At 43.4% G+C, this 16,176-nt stretch overlaps 1 protein-coding gene across 1 annotated transcript in view; it reads left to right on the top strand.

Moving 5' to 3' along the window:
* The window catches only part of LOC149461971 (uncharacterized), a 208,482-nt gene that overhangs the window by 130,644 nt on the left and 61,662 nt on the right, over positions 1-16,176 (top strand). Inside the window, exon 10 of the mRNA XM_089677773.1 lies at positions 4,418-4,553. Within this exon, the coding sequence (XP_089533899.1) occupies positions 4,418-4,553 (136 nt within the window). The remainder of the gene's footprint in view (positions 1-4,417; positions 4,554-16,176) is intronic.

Raw genomic sequence — 16,176 nt, 5'->3', positions numbered from 1 at the left:
GGGAAGGTATCTTAGAACAATGGACTAGTGGATATAAAAGCCCATGTGCTTTAAGAAAAAAAAACCCTCATAAAGACCTCATGGAAAGACCTGACATCTGAAGAAGATCTCTGCTGAAATAACTACTCTTCCATCTTTTCAAACTTCCTAAAACTTTAAACCTCTAAACTTATAACTTCCTACATTCTCCCCTATTGAATCTATCACTTGCCTATATATCAGTCTAAAGGCGTTCCACTGCCAGCTAAATCCACGGGAGAGTTGCCTAGTCTGACGTCCGGGTGTGGTGAGATGTTTATTTGATTTTGTATTAATTACTTTCTCTGTTGTGTAGAATCATAAAATTACCTTAGTGTATTACAACAATATTGGGTAGTTAGATATCTGTAGTCAGATACTGTGTTACTGTTAAAAAAATTGTTTATTGCCATATTATAAATTTTTCATATTTCATAATTTATTGAATATTAATAACCAGAGTATCACATATCAAGGGCTTACTTCTTGCAATCCTATGGCCACGGCGTGCGAGAATATAACCTTTGAGATATTCGAAATTATTAATTATTAATAAATTTAATAAATAATCATATCATTAAAAAATTGTAATTGATGTAATTAGTTAGAAACTTGATTAGTGTGTCTTACATTGGTAGGTTATATCTTTGATTGTGTGTACCAATATTCATTTATCACCAGTCTTTTGCGTTTTGTGTTAATATATATATAATTTTTGTACATAAATAAATTTTTATATTTATCTATTATAAGGCAAATTTTGTGTGTATGGTACGAAATCATATTGGCTAAAAGAATTCAAGGTATAATAATAAGTGGTGATCAAATTATCAAAGTGTCCAAATTATTGGTTTACTAAATATTTGCCGTATTTTAACGGCTGGAGGCACTGTAATATTTCATCTAAGGGAAAGGGACACGCCCTTTATAAATAATATATATCCTTACATAAACCACCACAACAAATCAGAGCTGCAGGTTTCTGGATTCTTGGGGGAAAACGTCTAGTGTCTGCAATCATTCACAAATGTGTCGTGTGCCGTAAGCTCAGAGGGAGATTGGAAAGCCAAAAGATGGCAGAGTTGCCTAAAGATAGAGTCAATCCTGAACCTCCCTTCACTAGTGTGGGTGTTGATGTGTTTGGCCCCTGGGCAGTTGTAACACGACGAACTAGAGGAGGCAGTGCTGACAGCAAACGCTGGGCTGTTCTTTTCACATGTCTTTCTACAAGAGAAGTGCATATAGAATTGGTTGAGTCCATGTCAGCATCCAGTTTCATCAATGCTCTAAGAAGATTCTTTTCTGTTCGTGGTCCAGCTAAGTTGATTCGCTCTGATAGAGGTACTAACTTTGTAGGAGCATGCAAAGAGCTGCATATATGCTCAAATGATACAGAACTTCTAGACTATCTTCAAGACAAAGGATGCACATGGATCTTTAACACTCCACACTCATCTCACATGGGAGGTGCTTGGGAGAGATTAATAGGTGTAGCGAGGCGCATTTTAGATGCAATGTTACTCCAAGCTAAACCTACTCGTTTGACTCATGAGACTTTGAGTACTTTCATGGCAGAAGTCATGGCTATCATTAATGCAAGACCTTTGGTACCACTATCTACAGATCCTGATAATCCTACAGTTCTTACGCCTGCCATGCTCTTGACCCAAAAGGTAGACTCTTTATCGGCCCCTTATGGGGACTTTAGTACAACAGAACTTCATGTAAAGCAATGGAAACAAGTCCAATGCCTGGCTGATATGTTTTGGAAGAGATGGAGGAGAGAATACCTGTGTACCTTACAAAGTCGCAAGAAATGGACTGAGACCAGTCCCAACGTCAAAGATGGAAATGTTGTTTTATTGAAAGATAGTCAAGAAAGCAGAAACAACTGGCCTGTGGGAATTGTCACAAATACATTGCCAAGTAAAGATGGTAATGTCAGAAAGGTTGAAGTCAAAGTGACGAAACAAGGGACTGCTAAAGTGTATACTAGACCAGTTTCAGATGTCAATGTTCTCCTTTGAATAGCATTTCTGTTGTGTAGTTGGCACAATACATAGCAGAGAGCTCCTCACTGATAGCGTTCAGGCGAGACATTCGCCATTGAGTTAAATTCCATCCTGTGGATTACAATTGGGGTTGGAGATAGTTTGGCCTTGGGCGGCTTCTCCAATCCGAAGATGGGTTTATGGACTAAACTATTTCTTCATGTGTGCTATCAGCTTGAAGTACCATAGCCAAAAGACCCTGATATGTTGTGGACTCATGTTTTATGTTACCAATCTAGGCCGGAATGTATTTTCTTATGATGTGTTTTCCCTGTACAGTAGATATGTATAGGTAGTGATATAATATATTATATCAGGCAGGGAGTGTGTTGCCTTCACAGGCTAATGGAATTATAGTTACTTATATGGACATGTAGTGTACCACGGCCATCTAGTGGCAAACATGTATGGCAGTTCTCTGGATATGTAAACTCTCAGACAGGAAATGACTTTTGGTTTAGGAAGTTCTTCAGCCATTTTAGATTGCCATTCACTGGGGATGCAGCGTGCCTGATTCTCTCCCAAGGGGCTGGAGACATTATCACCTGTAAGTGCCTTTCTGCTGTGTCATCTGTCATTTATGCTACACTAGTTATTCTATGTATACTGATATGTTACACTAGTTATTCTATGTATACTGATATGTTACACTAGTTATTCTATGTATACTGATATGCTGTCATTGTATTGTGTTTCAGTTTCACCTATAAAATAAAGTTGGATTCTTTGGTAGACAACACAAGCAGTGGGCTTCTGTTTGCTGGAGATTCTGACAAGGGTTTAGCTGTCCGTTTAGAGCCACACATAGTCAGTGTTTTGAGAACGGAACATGTCTGATTTTGGAGGTCTCTGTTTTATTATGTATTCCTTTGTTTTTATTATCTTGTGTTCTGTGTCTTTAAGACTTTTCTATCTGTATTAAAATATATTTTTTAAACATTTGGTTGCATAAGAGTTAGGTTTATTGTTTCTTACTTTTTTTGTTATTTTGGCACTTCCCTGATATCTCTGAAAGGTAGATACAATGCAGGAATGGGTATTAGGGGACATTTCTCGGGGCTGCAGTTCCTCTGAACTCCACAAGATGGTGATCTCATTTCTACTACCCAGACAGGACTTCTCTATGGAATACGGACAGGAAGTGATGACAGGAACAGACAAGAAGTCATATGGAATATAAACAGGCTGTGCCTTGTGTGTGGAAGTAGCAGCGGAGGAGGTAATAAGATGTTATGTTCTATTTACACCAAGTAACCCCCCATCATGTCCATCCTCTTCCTCCATAATCAGTGTGACGTCTTTTATCTCCAGCAGATGATGATGCACACATGTTGATGATACACATCAATATTTAGAAGGACACAAGGATCTCTACAAGGACGTCATGATGGACAATCAGCCGCCCCTCACATCACCGGGTAAGAGGAGACTTTATTGTAAAGGAGAGAGCAGTACGGAGGATCCACCTAGATCCCCCATCATCTGATAAACACATAGAAACAATGGATTCAGTCAGTGTGTGTGTTTCCTACAGATGGATCCAGTCATGGGAACCCACCAGAGAGATGTCCCCGTCCTCTGTATTCCCGGGATTCCACACAGGAAGGTCACACCATCCCTCACCATCATCAGGTAGATGAGGAACAATCACTGATAGTATCATTAGGATCTGTACATTATCTGCATTGTTACCATTGATGTCATTTTTATTATATATTCAGAGTGGAAACCTGAGAGATCCTAAAGTTGAGGTTAAAGAAGAGATAGAAGAGGAGGAGGATGAGGATGGGGGGATGGAGGAGTCAGAGCTTCTAGAAGAACACAAAGATCTGTACCAGGACACCATGGTGGAGTCATCCAGCTACAGGAACCCCCCAGAGAGATGTCCCCGTCCTCTGTATTCCCAGGATTCCACACAGGAAGGTCACACCATCCCTCACCATCATCAGGTAGATGATGACAATTATTGGTAGTTGTGATTTATACACAGCATGTTTGTTACAATGAATGTTTTATTATATCTTTCAGAGTGGAATCCTCGGGGATGATAATATTGATGTTAAAGAAGAGTATAAAGAGGAGGATGAGGAGTATGGAGTGATGGATGAGTTTTCAGAAGGACACAAGGATATGATGGAGCCACCTAATACCAGGAACCCACCAGAGAGATGTCCCCGTCCTCTGTATTCCCGGGATTCCACACAGGAAGGTCACACCATCCCTCACTATTGCAAGGTTGGTGTGATGGAGCATCTAGAACATGGATTCATAGAGACAATGTGTGGATTTTTATGTGACCTTACATTTTACAGATGATATTTTCTCTCATTTCCTTGATTTAGAGTGGAGATCCAATCGATATAGAATTTGAGGTGAAAGCAGAAGAAGAAGAGGGGTATGTGAGGGATGATCAGCAGTCTATGGAGGAGGATGGAATAACTGGGACATTTATAGAGGAGGACACTCCTACAGAGATCAGCACAGGTGGGTCATGAACACTAAATCCATTCCTCCACCCATACTGCTCACTGATTGGTCCAGAGTAGGGCGGGGACTGGGTGATATCAGCCTGTAATCCCCTGGTCACTTTCCTGAGCTGTGTTCCCCGTCCTGTATTCCTGGATTTCTCTCGGATAATCTTCCTTCTCTGTGCTGCAGACACAATTTATGTATCTAGACTGGATTTATGGAGGTTCTGGGGTTCAGCTGGCAGCAAAATGTTGATTTTTACTCTAAGCATTGCATAATGTAGGCACCCAGGACATGTGACTGGGGTCTCCTGCCTTGTGCCTGACTCCTCCAGGGGACCTTCTCTGTTATCTGCTGGCTGTGCCGGGTGGAGGGATATGTCTGTAGTGTCTCAGCCCCAAGTCACTGAGTGCAGTCTCAGGAGATGGGAGGCAGCAGTGTGGGACCTACATAGTTACATAGTTAGTCTGGCTGAAAAAAGACATTCCATCTAGTTGTACCATTAAAAATAAAAGTTATAATCCGACACCCACAGCTGATCCACCAGAAGGCAAAAACCCAGCAAAGAACTATCCGATCTGCTCCTGCAGGGGAAAAAATTCCTTCCTGATCCCCTGAGAGGCAATCGGATATTCCCTGGATCAACTTTCCCTATAAATGTTATATCCAGTTACATTCTGTGTATCCAAGAAAGAATCCAGGACTTTCCTACAGCAACCCCCCCTTATGTATTATACATGGAGATCATATCCCCCTTATGTATTATACATGGAGATCATATCCCCCCCTTATGTATTATACATGGAGATCATATCCCCCCTTATGTATTATACATGGAGATCATATCCCCCTTATGTATTATACATGGAGATCATATCCCCCCTTATGTATTATACATGGAGATCATATCCCCCCCTTATGTATTATACATGGAGATCATATCCCCCCTATGTATTATACATGGAGATCATATCCCCCCCTTATGTATTATACATGGAGATCATATCCCCCTTATGTATTATACATGGAGATCATATCCCCCCTTATGTATTATACATGGAGATCATATCCCCCCTTATGTATTATACATGGAGATCATATCCCCCCTTATGTATTATACATGGAGATCATATCCCCCTTATGTATTATACATGGAGATCATATCCCCCCTTATGTATTATACATGGAGATCATATCCCCCCTTATGTATTATACATGGAGATCATATCCCCCCTTATGTATTATACATGGAGATCATATCCCCCCCTTATGTATTATACATGGAGATCATATCCCCCCTATGTATTATACATGGAGATCATATCCCCCCCTTATGTATTATACATGGAGATCATATCCCCCTTATGTATTATACATGGAGATCATATCCCCCCTTATGTATTATACATGGAGATCATATCCCCCCTTATGTATTATACATGGAGATCATATCCCCCCTTATGTATTATACATGGAGATCATATCCCCCTTATGTATTATACATGGAGATCATATCCCCCCTTATGTATTATACATGGTGATCATATCCCCCCTTATGTATTATACATGTAGATCATATCCCCCCCTTATGTATTATACATGGAGATCATATCCCCCCTTATGTATTATACATGGAGATCATATCCCCCCTTATGTATTATACATGGAGATCATATCCCCCCTTATGTATTATACATGGTGATCATATCCCCCCTTATGTATTATACATGGAGATCATATCCCCCCTTATGTATTATACATGGAGATCATACCCCCCCCTTATGTAATATACATGGAGATCATACCCCCCCTTATGTAATATACATGGAGATCATATCCCCCCCTTATGCATTATACATGGAGATCATATCCCCCTTATGTATTATACATGGAGATCATATCCCCCTTATGTATTATACATGGAGATCATATCCCCCCTTATGTATTATACATGGAGATCATATCCCCCCTTATGTATTATACATGGAGATCATATCCCCCTTATGTATTGTACATGGAGATCATATCCCCCCTTATGTATTATACATAGAGATCATATCCCCCCTTATGTATTATACATGGAGATCATATCCCCCCCTTATGTATTATACATGGAGATCATATCCCCCCTTATGTATTATACATGGAGATCATATCCCCCTTATGTATTATACATGGAGATCATATCCCCCCTTATGTATTATACATGGTGATCATATCCCCCTTATGTATTATGCATGGAGATCATATCCCCCTTATGTATTATACATGGTGATCATATCCCCCCTTATGTACTATACATGGAGATCATATCCCCCCTTATGTATTATACATGGTGATCATATCCCCCTTATGTATTATACATGGAGATCATATCCCCCCTTATGTATTATACATAGTGACCATATCCCCCCTTATGTATTATACATGGAGATCATATCCCCCCTTATGTATTATACATGGAGATCATATCCCCCCCTTATGTATTATACATGGTGATCATATCCCCCCTTATGTATTATACATGGAGATCATATCCCCCCTTATGTATTATACATGGAGATCATATCCCCCCTTATGTATTATAGATGGAGATCATATCCCCCCCTTATGTATTATACATGGAGATCATATCCCCCCTTATGTATTATACATGGAGATCATATCCCCCTTATGTATTATACATGGAGATCATATCCCCCCTTATGTATTATACATGGAGATCATATCCCCCTTATGTATTATACATGGAGATCATATCCCCCCCTTATGTATTATACATGGAGATCATATCCCCCTTATGTATTATACATGGAGATCATATCCCCCCCTTATGTATTATACATGGAGATCATATCCCCCCCTTATGTATTATACATGGAGATCATATCCCCCCTTATGTATTATACATGGAGATCATATCCCCCTTATGTAATATACATGGAGATCATATCCCCCCCTTATGTATTATACATGGAGATCATATCCCCCTTATGTATTATACATGGAGATCATATCCCCCCTTACGTATTATACATGAAGATCATATGCCCCCTTATGTATTATACATGGTGATCATATCCCCCTTATGTATTATACATGGAGATCATATCCCCCTTATGTATTATACATGGAGATCATATCCCCCCTTATGTATTATACATGGAGATCATATCCCCCTTATGTAATATACATGGAAATCAGATCACCCCCTTATGTATTATACATGGAGATCATACCCCCCCTTATGTATTATACATGGAGATCATATCCCCCCTTATGTATTATACATGGAGATCATATCCCCCTTATGTATTATATATGGAGATCATATCCCCCCTTATGTATTATACATGGAGATCATATCCCCCCTTATGTATTATACATGGAGATCATATCCCCCCTTATGTATTATACATGGAGATCATATCCCCCTTATGTATTATACATGGAGATCATATCCCCCCTTATGTATTATACATGGAGATCATATCCCCCTTATGTATTATACATGGAGATCATATCCCCCACTTACGTATTATACATGGAGATCATATCCCCCCCTTACGTATTATACATGGAGATCATATCCCCCCTTACGTATTATACATGGAGATCATATCCCCTCTTATGTATTTTACATGGAGATCATATCCCCCCTTATGTATTATACATGGAGATCATATCCCCCCTTATGTATTATACATGGAGATCATATCCCCCCTTATGTATTATATATGGAGATCATATCCCCCTTATGTATTATATATGGAGATCATATCCCCCCTTATGTATTATACATGGAGATCATATCCCCCCTTATGTATTATACATGGAGATCATATCCCCCCTTATGTATTATACATGGTGATCATATCCCCCTTATGTATTATACATGGAGATCATATCCCCCTTATGTATTATACATGGAGATCATATCCCCCTTATGTATTATACATGGGGATCATATCCCCCTTATGTATTATACATGGAGATCATATCCCCCCCCTCATGTATTATACATGGAGATCATATCCCCCCTTATGTATTATACATGGAGATCATATCCCCCCCTTATGTATTATACATGGAGATCATATCCCCCTTATGTATTATACATGGAGATCATATCCCCCCTTATGTATTATACATGGAGATCATATCCCCCTTATGTATTATACATGGAGATCATATCCCCCTTATGTATTATACATGGAGATCATATCCCCCTTATGTATTATACATGGAGATCATATCCCCCTTATGTATTATACATGGAGATCATATCCCCCCCTTATGTATTATACATGGAGATCATATCCCCCCCTTATGTATTATACATGGAGATCATATCCCCCCCTTATGTATTATACATGGAGATCATATCCCCCCCTTATGTATTATACATGGAGATCATATCCCCCCCTTATGTATTATACATGGAGATCATATCCCCCCTTATGTATTATACATGGAGATCATATCCCCCCTTATGTATTATACATGGAGATCATATCCTCCCTTATGTATTATACATGGAGATCATATCCCCCCCTTATGTATTATACATGGAGATCATATCCCCCCTTATGTATTATACATGGAGATCATATCCCCCCCTTATGTATTATACATGGAGATCATATCCCCCCCTTATGTATTATACATGGAGATCATATCCCCCCTTAATCTCCTCTTCTCAGTAGAGAATACATTCAGTTCCTCTAATCTTTCCTCATAGCTGATCTCCTCCATGCCTCGTATCAGTTTGGTTGCCCTTCTCTGTACTTCCTCCAGTTCCCCAATGTTCTTTTTGTGAATTGGAGCCCAAAACTGAACTGCATATTCCAGATGAGGTCTTACTAATGATTTTTACCGGGGGGGGGGGAGGGGGGGTGTTATCTCTCTCTCTGGAGTCTATACCTCTCCTAATACAAGAGAGGATTTTGCTTGCTTTAGAACCCACAACTTTGCATTGCTGCCATTATTAAGCTTGTGATCTACTAGAACCCCCAGATCCTTCTCCACCTTTTACCTCCCCAGATCTTTCTCCCCCATTGACCCCCCAGATCCTTTTCAACCATTGACCCCTCCAGATCATTCTCCACCATTGACCCACCCAAATCTTTCTCTACCATTGACCCCCCCTGATCCTTCTCCACCATTGTCCTTCCAAATCCTTCTCCACCATTGTCCTTCAGATCCTTCTCCACAATTTTCCCACAGATCCTTCTTCACCATTGCCCCTAGATCCTTCACCATTGACCCCCCCAGATCCTTCTCTGTCATTGACCCCCCCCCAGATCCTTCACCATTGACCCCCCTTTTGTACCCCCCTAGTTTGTATGATGCATGCATATCCTTAGCCCCCAAGTGCAGAACCTTACATTTATCACCATTAGCCCTCATTGGCCCCATAGCCCCCCAATTACACAGAGCATTGAGGTCGGCTTGTAAGTTGGAGACATCCTGTAAGGACGTTATTCCCCGGCACAGCTTGGTGTCATCTGCAAAGACTGGAATGGGATTTATAATCTCACACCCCATATTGTTTATATATATATTAATAAGTAAGGGTCCAAACACTGATCCCTGGGGTACCCCACTAATAACACTGAACCCTGGGGTACCCCACTAATAACACTGAACCTTGGGGTACCCCACTAATAACACTGAACCTTGGGGTACCCCACTAATAACACTGAACCCTGGGGTACCCCACTAATAACACTGAACCTTGGGGTACCCCACTAATAACACTGAACCCTGGGGTACACCACTAATAACACTGAACCTTGGGGTACCCCACTAATAACACTGAACCCTGGGGTACCCCACTGATAACACTGAACCTTGGGGTACCCCACTGATAACACTGAACCTTGGGGTACCCCACTGATAACACTGAACCTTGGGGTACCCCACTAATAACACTGATCCCTGGGGTACCCCACTAATAACACTGAACCTTGGGGTACCCCACTAATAACACTGAACCCTGGGGTACCCCACTAATAACACTGAACCTTGGGGTACCCCACTAATAACACTGAACCCTGGGGTACCCCACTAATAACACTGAACCTTGGGGTACCCCACTAATAACACTGAACCTTGGGGTACCCCACTAATAACACTGAACCCTGGGGTACACCACTAATAACACTGAACCTTGGGGTACCCCACTAATAACACTGAACCCTGGGGTACCCCACTGATAACACTGAACCTTGGGGTACCCCACTGATAACACTGAACCTTGGGGTACCCCACTAATAACACTGATCCCTGGGGTACCCCACTAATAACACTGAACCTTGGGGTACCCCACTAATAACACTGAACCCTGGGGTACCCCACTAATAACACTGACCCTTGGGGTCCCCACTAATAACACTGAACCCTGGGGTACCCCACTAATAACACTGAACCTTGGGGTACCCCACTAATAAGACTGAACCTTGGGGTACACCACTGACACCCCCAGACCATTCAGAGTATGAATCATTAACCTCTACTCTCTGAATATGATCTTTTAGCCAGTTTTCTATCCATTTACATTCAGATTTTTCCAGCCCATAGACTTTACCTTACACATTAGCTGTGTGTGGGGAACTGTGTCCAAGTATACCACGTCCACCGCCACCCCTCTGTCCAAGTATACCACATCCTCCACCACCCCTCTGTCCAAGTATACCACGTCCACCGCCACCCCTCTGTCCAAGTATACCACGTCCACCGCCACCCCTCTGTCCAAGTATACCACGTCCCCCGCCACCCCTCTGTCCAAGTATACCACGTCCACCGCCACCCCTCTGTCCAAGTATACCACGTCCACCGCCACCCCTCTGTCCAAGTATACCACGTCCACCGCCACCCCTCTGTCCAAGTATACCACGTCCCCCGCCACCCCTCTGTCCAAGTATACCACGTCCACCGCCACCCCTCTGTCCAAGTATACCACGTCCACCGCCACCCCTCTGTCCAAGTATACCACATCCACCGCCACCCCTCTGTCCAAGTATGCCACGTCCACCGCCACCCCTCTGTCCAAGTATGCCACGTCCGTCCACTGCCACCCACCTGCCGGGAGCCGGTGATGGACACCCACTGCCATGATCGGCGGGTAGGGTAGGGCGGGGACATGCGCGCCCCCTACCTGTTTTGCACAGCGACATTAAAAGACGGCATTGTGCGTACAGGTGCCGCCCTGCTGCAGTAAAAACACTGCGGCGGGTCGGCAAGCAGTTAAACCACAAATGTCCCATATTGCAGATTACCAATCATTGGGTGTGGCGGCTGCATTCCTTTTCTTTGGCTTTTTTCCCTGTTTTCACCTGGTGATCTGGCCAGTAACACACCTTCTGCATTAGAGCGCCCCCACTGTGGAGACAGCAGCATGGTCAGTCTGGGGGGAGGGGAGTGTTAGATGTACTAGCAGATTTAAAAACAGAAACTAATTGAAGCCAAACTCCAGCTCACACTTCATAATCAGTTACATCAAACAGGTTTTTCTTTTTGGGATAAACATTTTACATGAATAAATAAAAGCTGCTCATTGTAAGCTCCCTGTCAGTGGTAAATGGTCTTTATAAAACAACAGATTTACTGGCTAGATCACCAGATGAATATAGAAGAAAACTAATACTGTATAGTCCTAACTTTTGTATCCTTTATGATAAGTTGGACATTACATAGGTCTTAATTATTTTACACCATTTCCTCCCAGCTGGACATTTTATATCGGATGATGTGATTGGAGCACAGACTTTTACATGGTGATAATAATGTGATAACATCCTCCAACTTTGGACCCTTAAACAGAAAGTGATAATGAGGGAGGAGTCAATACCCCAATGATGGTGGTCTTCAGGATCAGTCCAGTCTTCATCTTGGTTGTTCTCCCCCCATCCTCACTCTCTGACCTCTGGTGGGGCTCAGCCCCGCTGTTCTTCATGACTAAATCATGGACTAAATAAGGAAGTGCAGTACTTCTTGTGTTGGGAAGATGGCGATGAGTGATAGAGGGGGTGGGGACCCTCGTCCTATAATCCCCTCATCACTGTCCCTCCTATAAAAGACAGTTCTGGTTGTTTCCTCACTCTCTGACTAAGGTCCATGAATAAAGAAATGACCTGGTAGGAGATCAGAGGAGCCATTTCCTAGATCCCTTGAGGGTGGAATTGTGCGCTCCTCAGAGACCAAGCAGCCTGATGTGGGCGGAGTCCTGGTTTGGGGGAACCAATCAGCTCCTGTCTAGTAATCCTCTTTGTCTTTGTATTTTAGTCCATGGCCGGGAGATGAGGAAAACCTTCGAGGATTGTCCTGAGGAACCTCAGACTGTGCGGGACCAGGCCGGCCTTCCAACAGGGAAGAGCTTCTGCTGTCCTGAGTGTGGGAAAGGTTTCTGTTCTAAATACAAACTTAATGTGCATAAAAGATCTCACACGGGGGAGAAGCCGTATTCATGTCCTGAGTGCGGAAAATGTTTTTCACAGAAGTCCCATCTTTACACACATCAGATATCTCACACAGGAGAGAAACCGTATTCCTGTCCGAAGTGTGGAAAATGTTTTTCACAGAAGTCTGATCTTTACAGACATCAGAGATCTCACACAGGGGAGATGCCATATTTCTGTCCTGAGTGTGGGAAATGTTTTTCATGGAAGTCCACTCTTTCCAAACATCAGAGATGTCACACAGGAGAGAAGCCATATTGTCTAGAGTGTGGAAAATGTTTTTCAGACAAGTTCAGTCTTCACAAACATCAGAGATCTCACACAGGGGAGAAGCCGTATTCCTGTCCAGAGTGCGGAAAATGTTTTTCAAATAAGTCAATTCTTTACACACATCAAAGATCTCACACAGGTGAGAAGCCATATTCCTGTCCAGAGTGTGGGAAATGTTTTTCACACAATTCCAGTCTTCACACACATCAGAGATCTCACACAGGGGAGAAGCCGTATTCCTGTCCAGAGTGTGGGAAATGTTTTTCAGACAAGTCCAATCTTCACACACATCAGAGATCTCACACGGGGGAGAAGCCTTATGTCTGTCCTGAGTGCGGGAAATGTTTTTCACAGAAGCCCCATCTTTCCAAACATCAGAGATCTCATGCAGGAGTGAAGCCACTTTCCTGTCCTGAGTGAGGGAAATGTTCCTCACTGAAGTCCTGTCTTCCTGTACATCAGGGATCCCACACAACCCTGGAGGTGTATTAGTGCCTTGAGTGCGGGAAATGTCTTCTAGATAAATGTTGCTGGACATCCCAGCTCTCATGTGGGGAAGAAGCACCCCCTGATATACACCTCAGATATACTCCATGGCTGATCTTCATCATGGAAGAAACAGTTCATAAGGAGATGAGAGGTCCCCAGAGACATGGATGAAGTGTGGGACCGGGTTGGCCATTGATAGCAGGAGAAGAATACAACTGGAGTCCTGCCCCGTGATTGGCTGAGTACATTTTGTGGTGGGAGATTTCACAAACACTTGGAGGTCTTGTCACACTTCTCTCTAACACAGGTGGTCAGACACTATATCTGACTTCTGTGGTCCTTACCTATAGCAGCCCCTTTCCCATAAGGCAGGCAGGCCTACTGGTACTCGGTGCCCCCAGGACTGATACACAATGCTATAGTGCCTGGCTACCACACCAGGGCAGGTGCAAACTGAGCACAGCAACAGGTACTTGTGGTTGGCAGACAGGCAGAATGGTTCAATGACAGTCCATGTACAAGGCGAGTTCATCTCCAGAAATGTCAGTTTCCCAACCGGGCAGTATTTGGGACAGGACCCCATTGTCTGGGACTGAAGATCTGGCTCTATGTCTGTTTTTATGGTCGGCCTGTGAGATTCCATTTGCGATCTTTTAATAAATTTGGTATTACGGTAATGCTCCCTCTTGTGTGTTGTCTTTGTCAGTTCCCAGATTCCCCCATCTGTGGAGGGCTGCACCTCATCAAGTGACAGATACCATGTGGAATTGTGAAGCACCAAGATTTGAGCGCTGTTGTGTTTGGCAACATTTGATTGACAAGGCAGGCAATATTCAGAATAATCAGGGTCCAATCCCTGGTCCAAAGACAGGCAGAGTTCAGAGAGTAATTGATATCTGATCCAAGGTCATAAACAGAGGAATACAAACAGCAGAGCAGGACAGACAGACAGGGAGCTTGAACACGTATTATACACGCTATCACAAGCATGAGACTGCAGGTTTGGCTGGCTTAAATCAGGTTTGGTCTGCACCCAGAGACTGGCTGAATCATAGCTAACACCAGGATGCTGTAATGAGACCATCAGTTGTGATGGATTGGGGGCACTAGATGTTCCTGACATTAACCTTCATCTGAAGAGGGGCCAATAGTCCCTTAAAGGCATGTTGGGCATCCAGCACAGGACCATCAGGCTGGGCATCCAACAAAGGACCAGCATGCTGAGCAATGGGCAGGGGTGGACTGACCATTTGGAAACTTGGGCACTGCCCGAGGGCCTGGGGTCAGTAGGGGGCCCCATGAGATGCCCCTGGTACCTTTTTCATAGGCTTTTTTGAGTATGAGCAAGGACACAGGGGCCCCATGATCCCCTATTGTCTGGGGTCCCATGAGTTGTCAGTCCACCCCTGGTCAGGGGATCAGCAAAGTCAGGTTGGTTAGCAGGCAGAGAGTTTATGGAGCCAAACTGGACAGCAGAGAACCTGTAACATCAGGTTGGATAGAAGGTGACATGGTACTGAAGTCAAGCTGAATGCAGGCTGCATGCAGAGTGGCCTGAAGACAAAGTTGTGACCCCACATGGCTGAATGAGGCAGTTTATCCAAAGGCTGGATGGAACTTCTTAGACAGGTTTGAGCAGATGCAGTTGCAGTAGGGTGAGGCCCGGTTACTGAAAGTCCCAAAAATGAAAAAAGGCTCAATTGGCCTGGGCTGAATCAGAACAACTGGTGCAGAGGCAGACTGGACCACATTGGCAGATGTAGAGACAGCCTAGACCACATCAGCAGGTGTAGAGACAGACTAGACCACATCAGCAGGTGTAGAGACAGACTAGACCGCATTGGCAGGTGTAGAGAAAGACTAGACGGCATCATCAGGTGTAGAGACAGACTAGATGACATCAGCAGGTGTAAAGACAGACTAGATGACATCAGCAGATGTAAAGACAGACTAGATGACATCAGCAGATGTAGAGACAGACTAGACCACCTCAGCAGGTGTAGAGACAGACTAGACCGCATCAGCAGGTGTAAAGACAGACTAGACCACATCAGCAGGTGTAGAGACAGACTAGACCGCATTGGCAGGTGTAGAGAAAGACTAGACCGCATTGGCAGGTGTAGAGAAAGACTAGACCGCATCAGCAGGTGTAGAGACAGACTAGACCACATCAGCAGGTGTAGAGACAGACTAGACCGCATCAGCAGGTGTAGAGACAGACTAGACCGCATCAGCAGGTGTAGAGACAGACTAGACCTCATCAGCAGGTGTAAAGACAGACTAGATGACATCAGCAGGTGTAGAGACAGACTAGACTGCATCAGCAGGTGTAGAGACAGACTAGACCGCATCAGCAGGTGTAGAGACAGACTAGACCGCATCAGCAGGTGTAGAGACAGACTAGACCGCATCAGCAGGTG

The sequence above is a fragment of the Staurois parvus genome, unplaced genomic scaffold (genome assembly GCF_062004578.1).
Source record: "Staurois parvus isolate SC_StPar_1 unplaced genomic scaffold, SC_StPar_1.0 ptg000191l, whole genome shotgun sequence".
Lineage (NCBI taxonomy): Eukaryota > Metazoa > Chordata > Amphibia > Anura > Ranidae > Staurois > Staurois parvus.
This window is presented reverse-complemented; position numbering and strand designations above follow the sequence as displayed.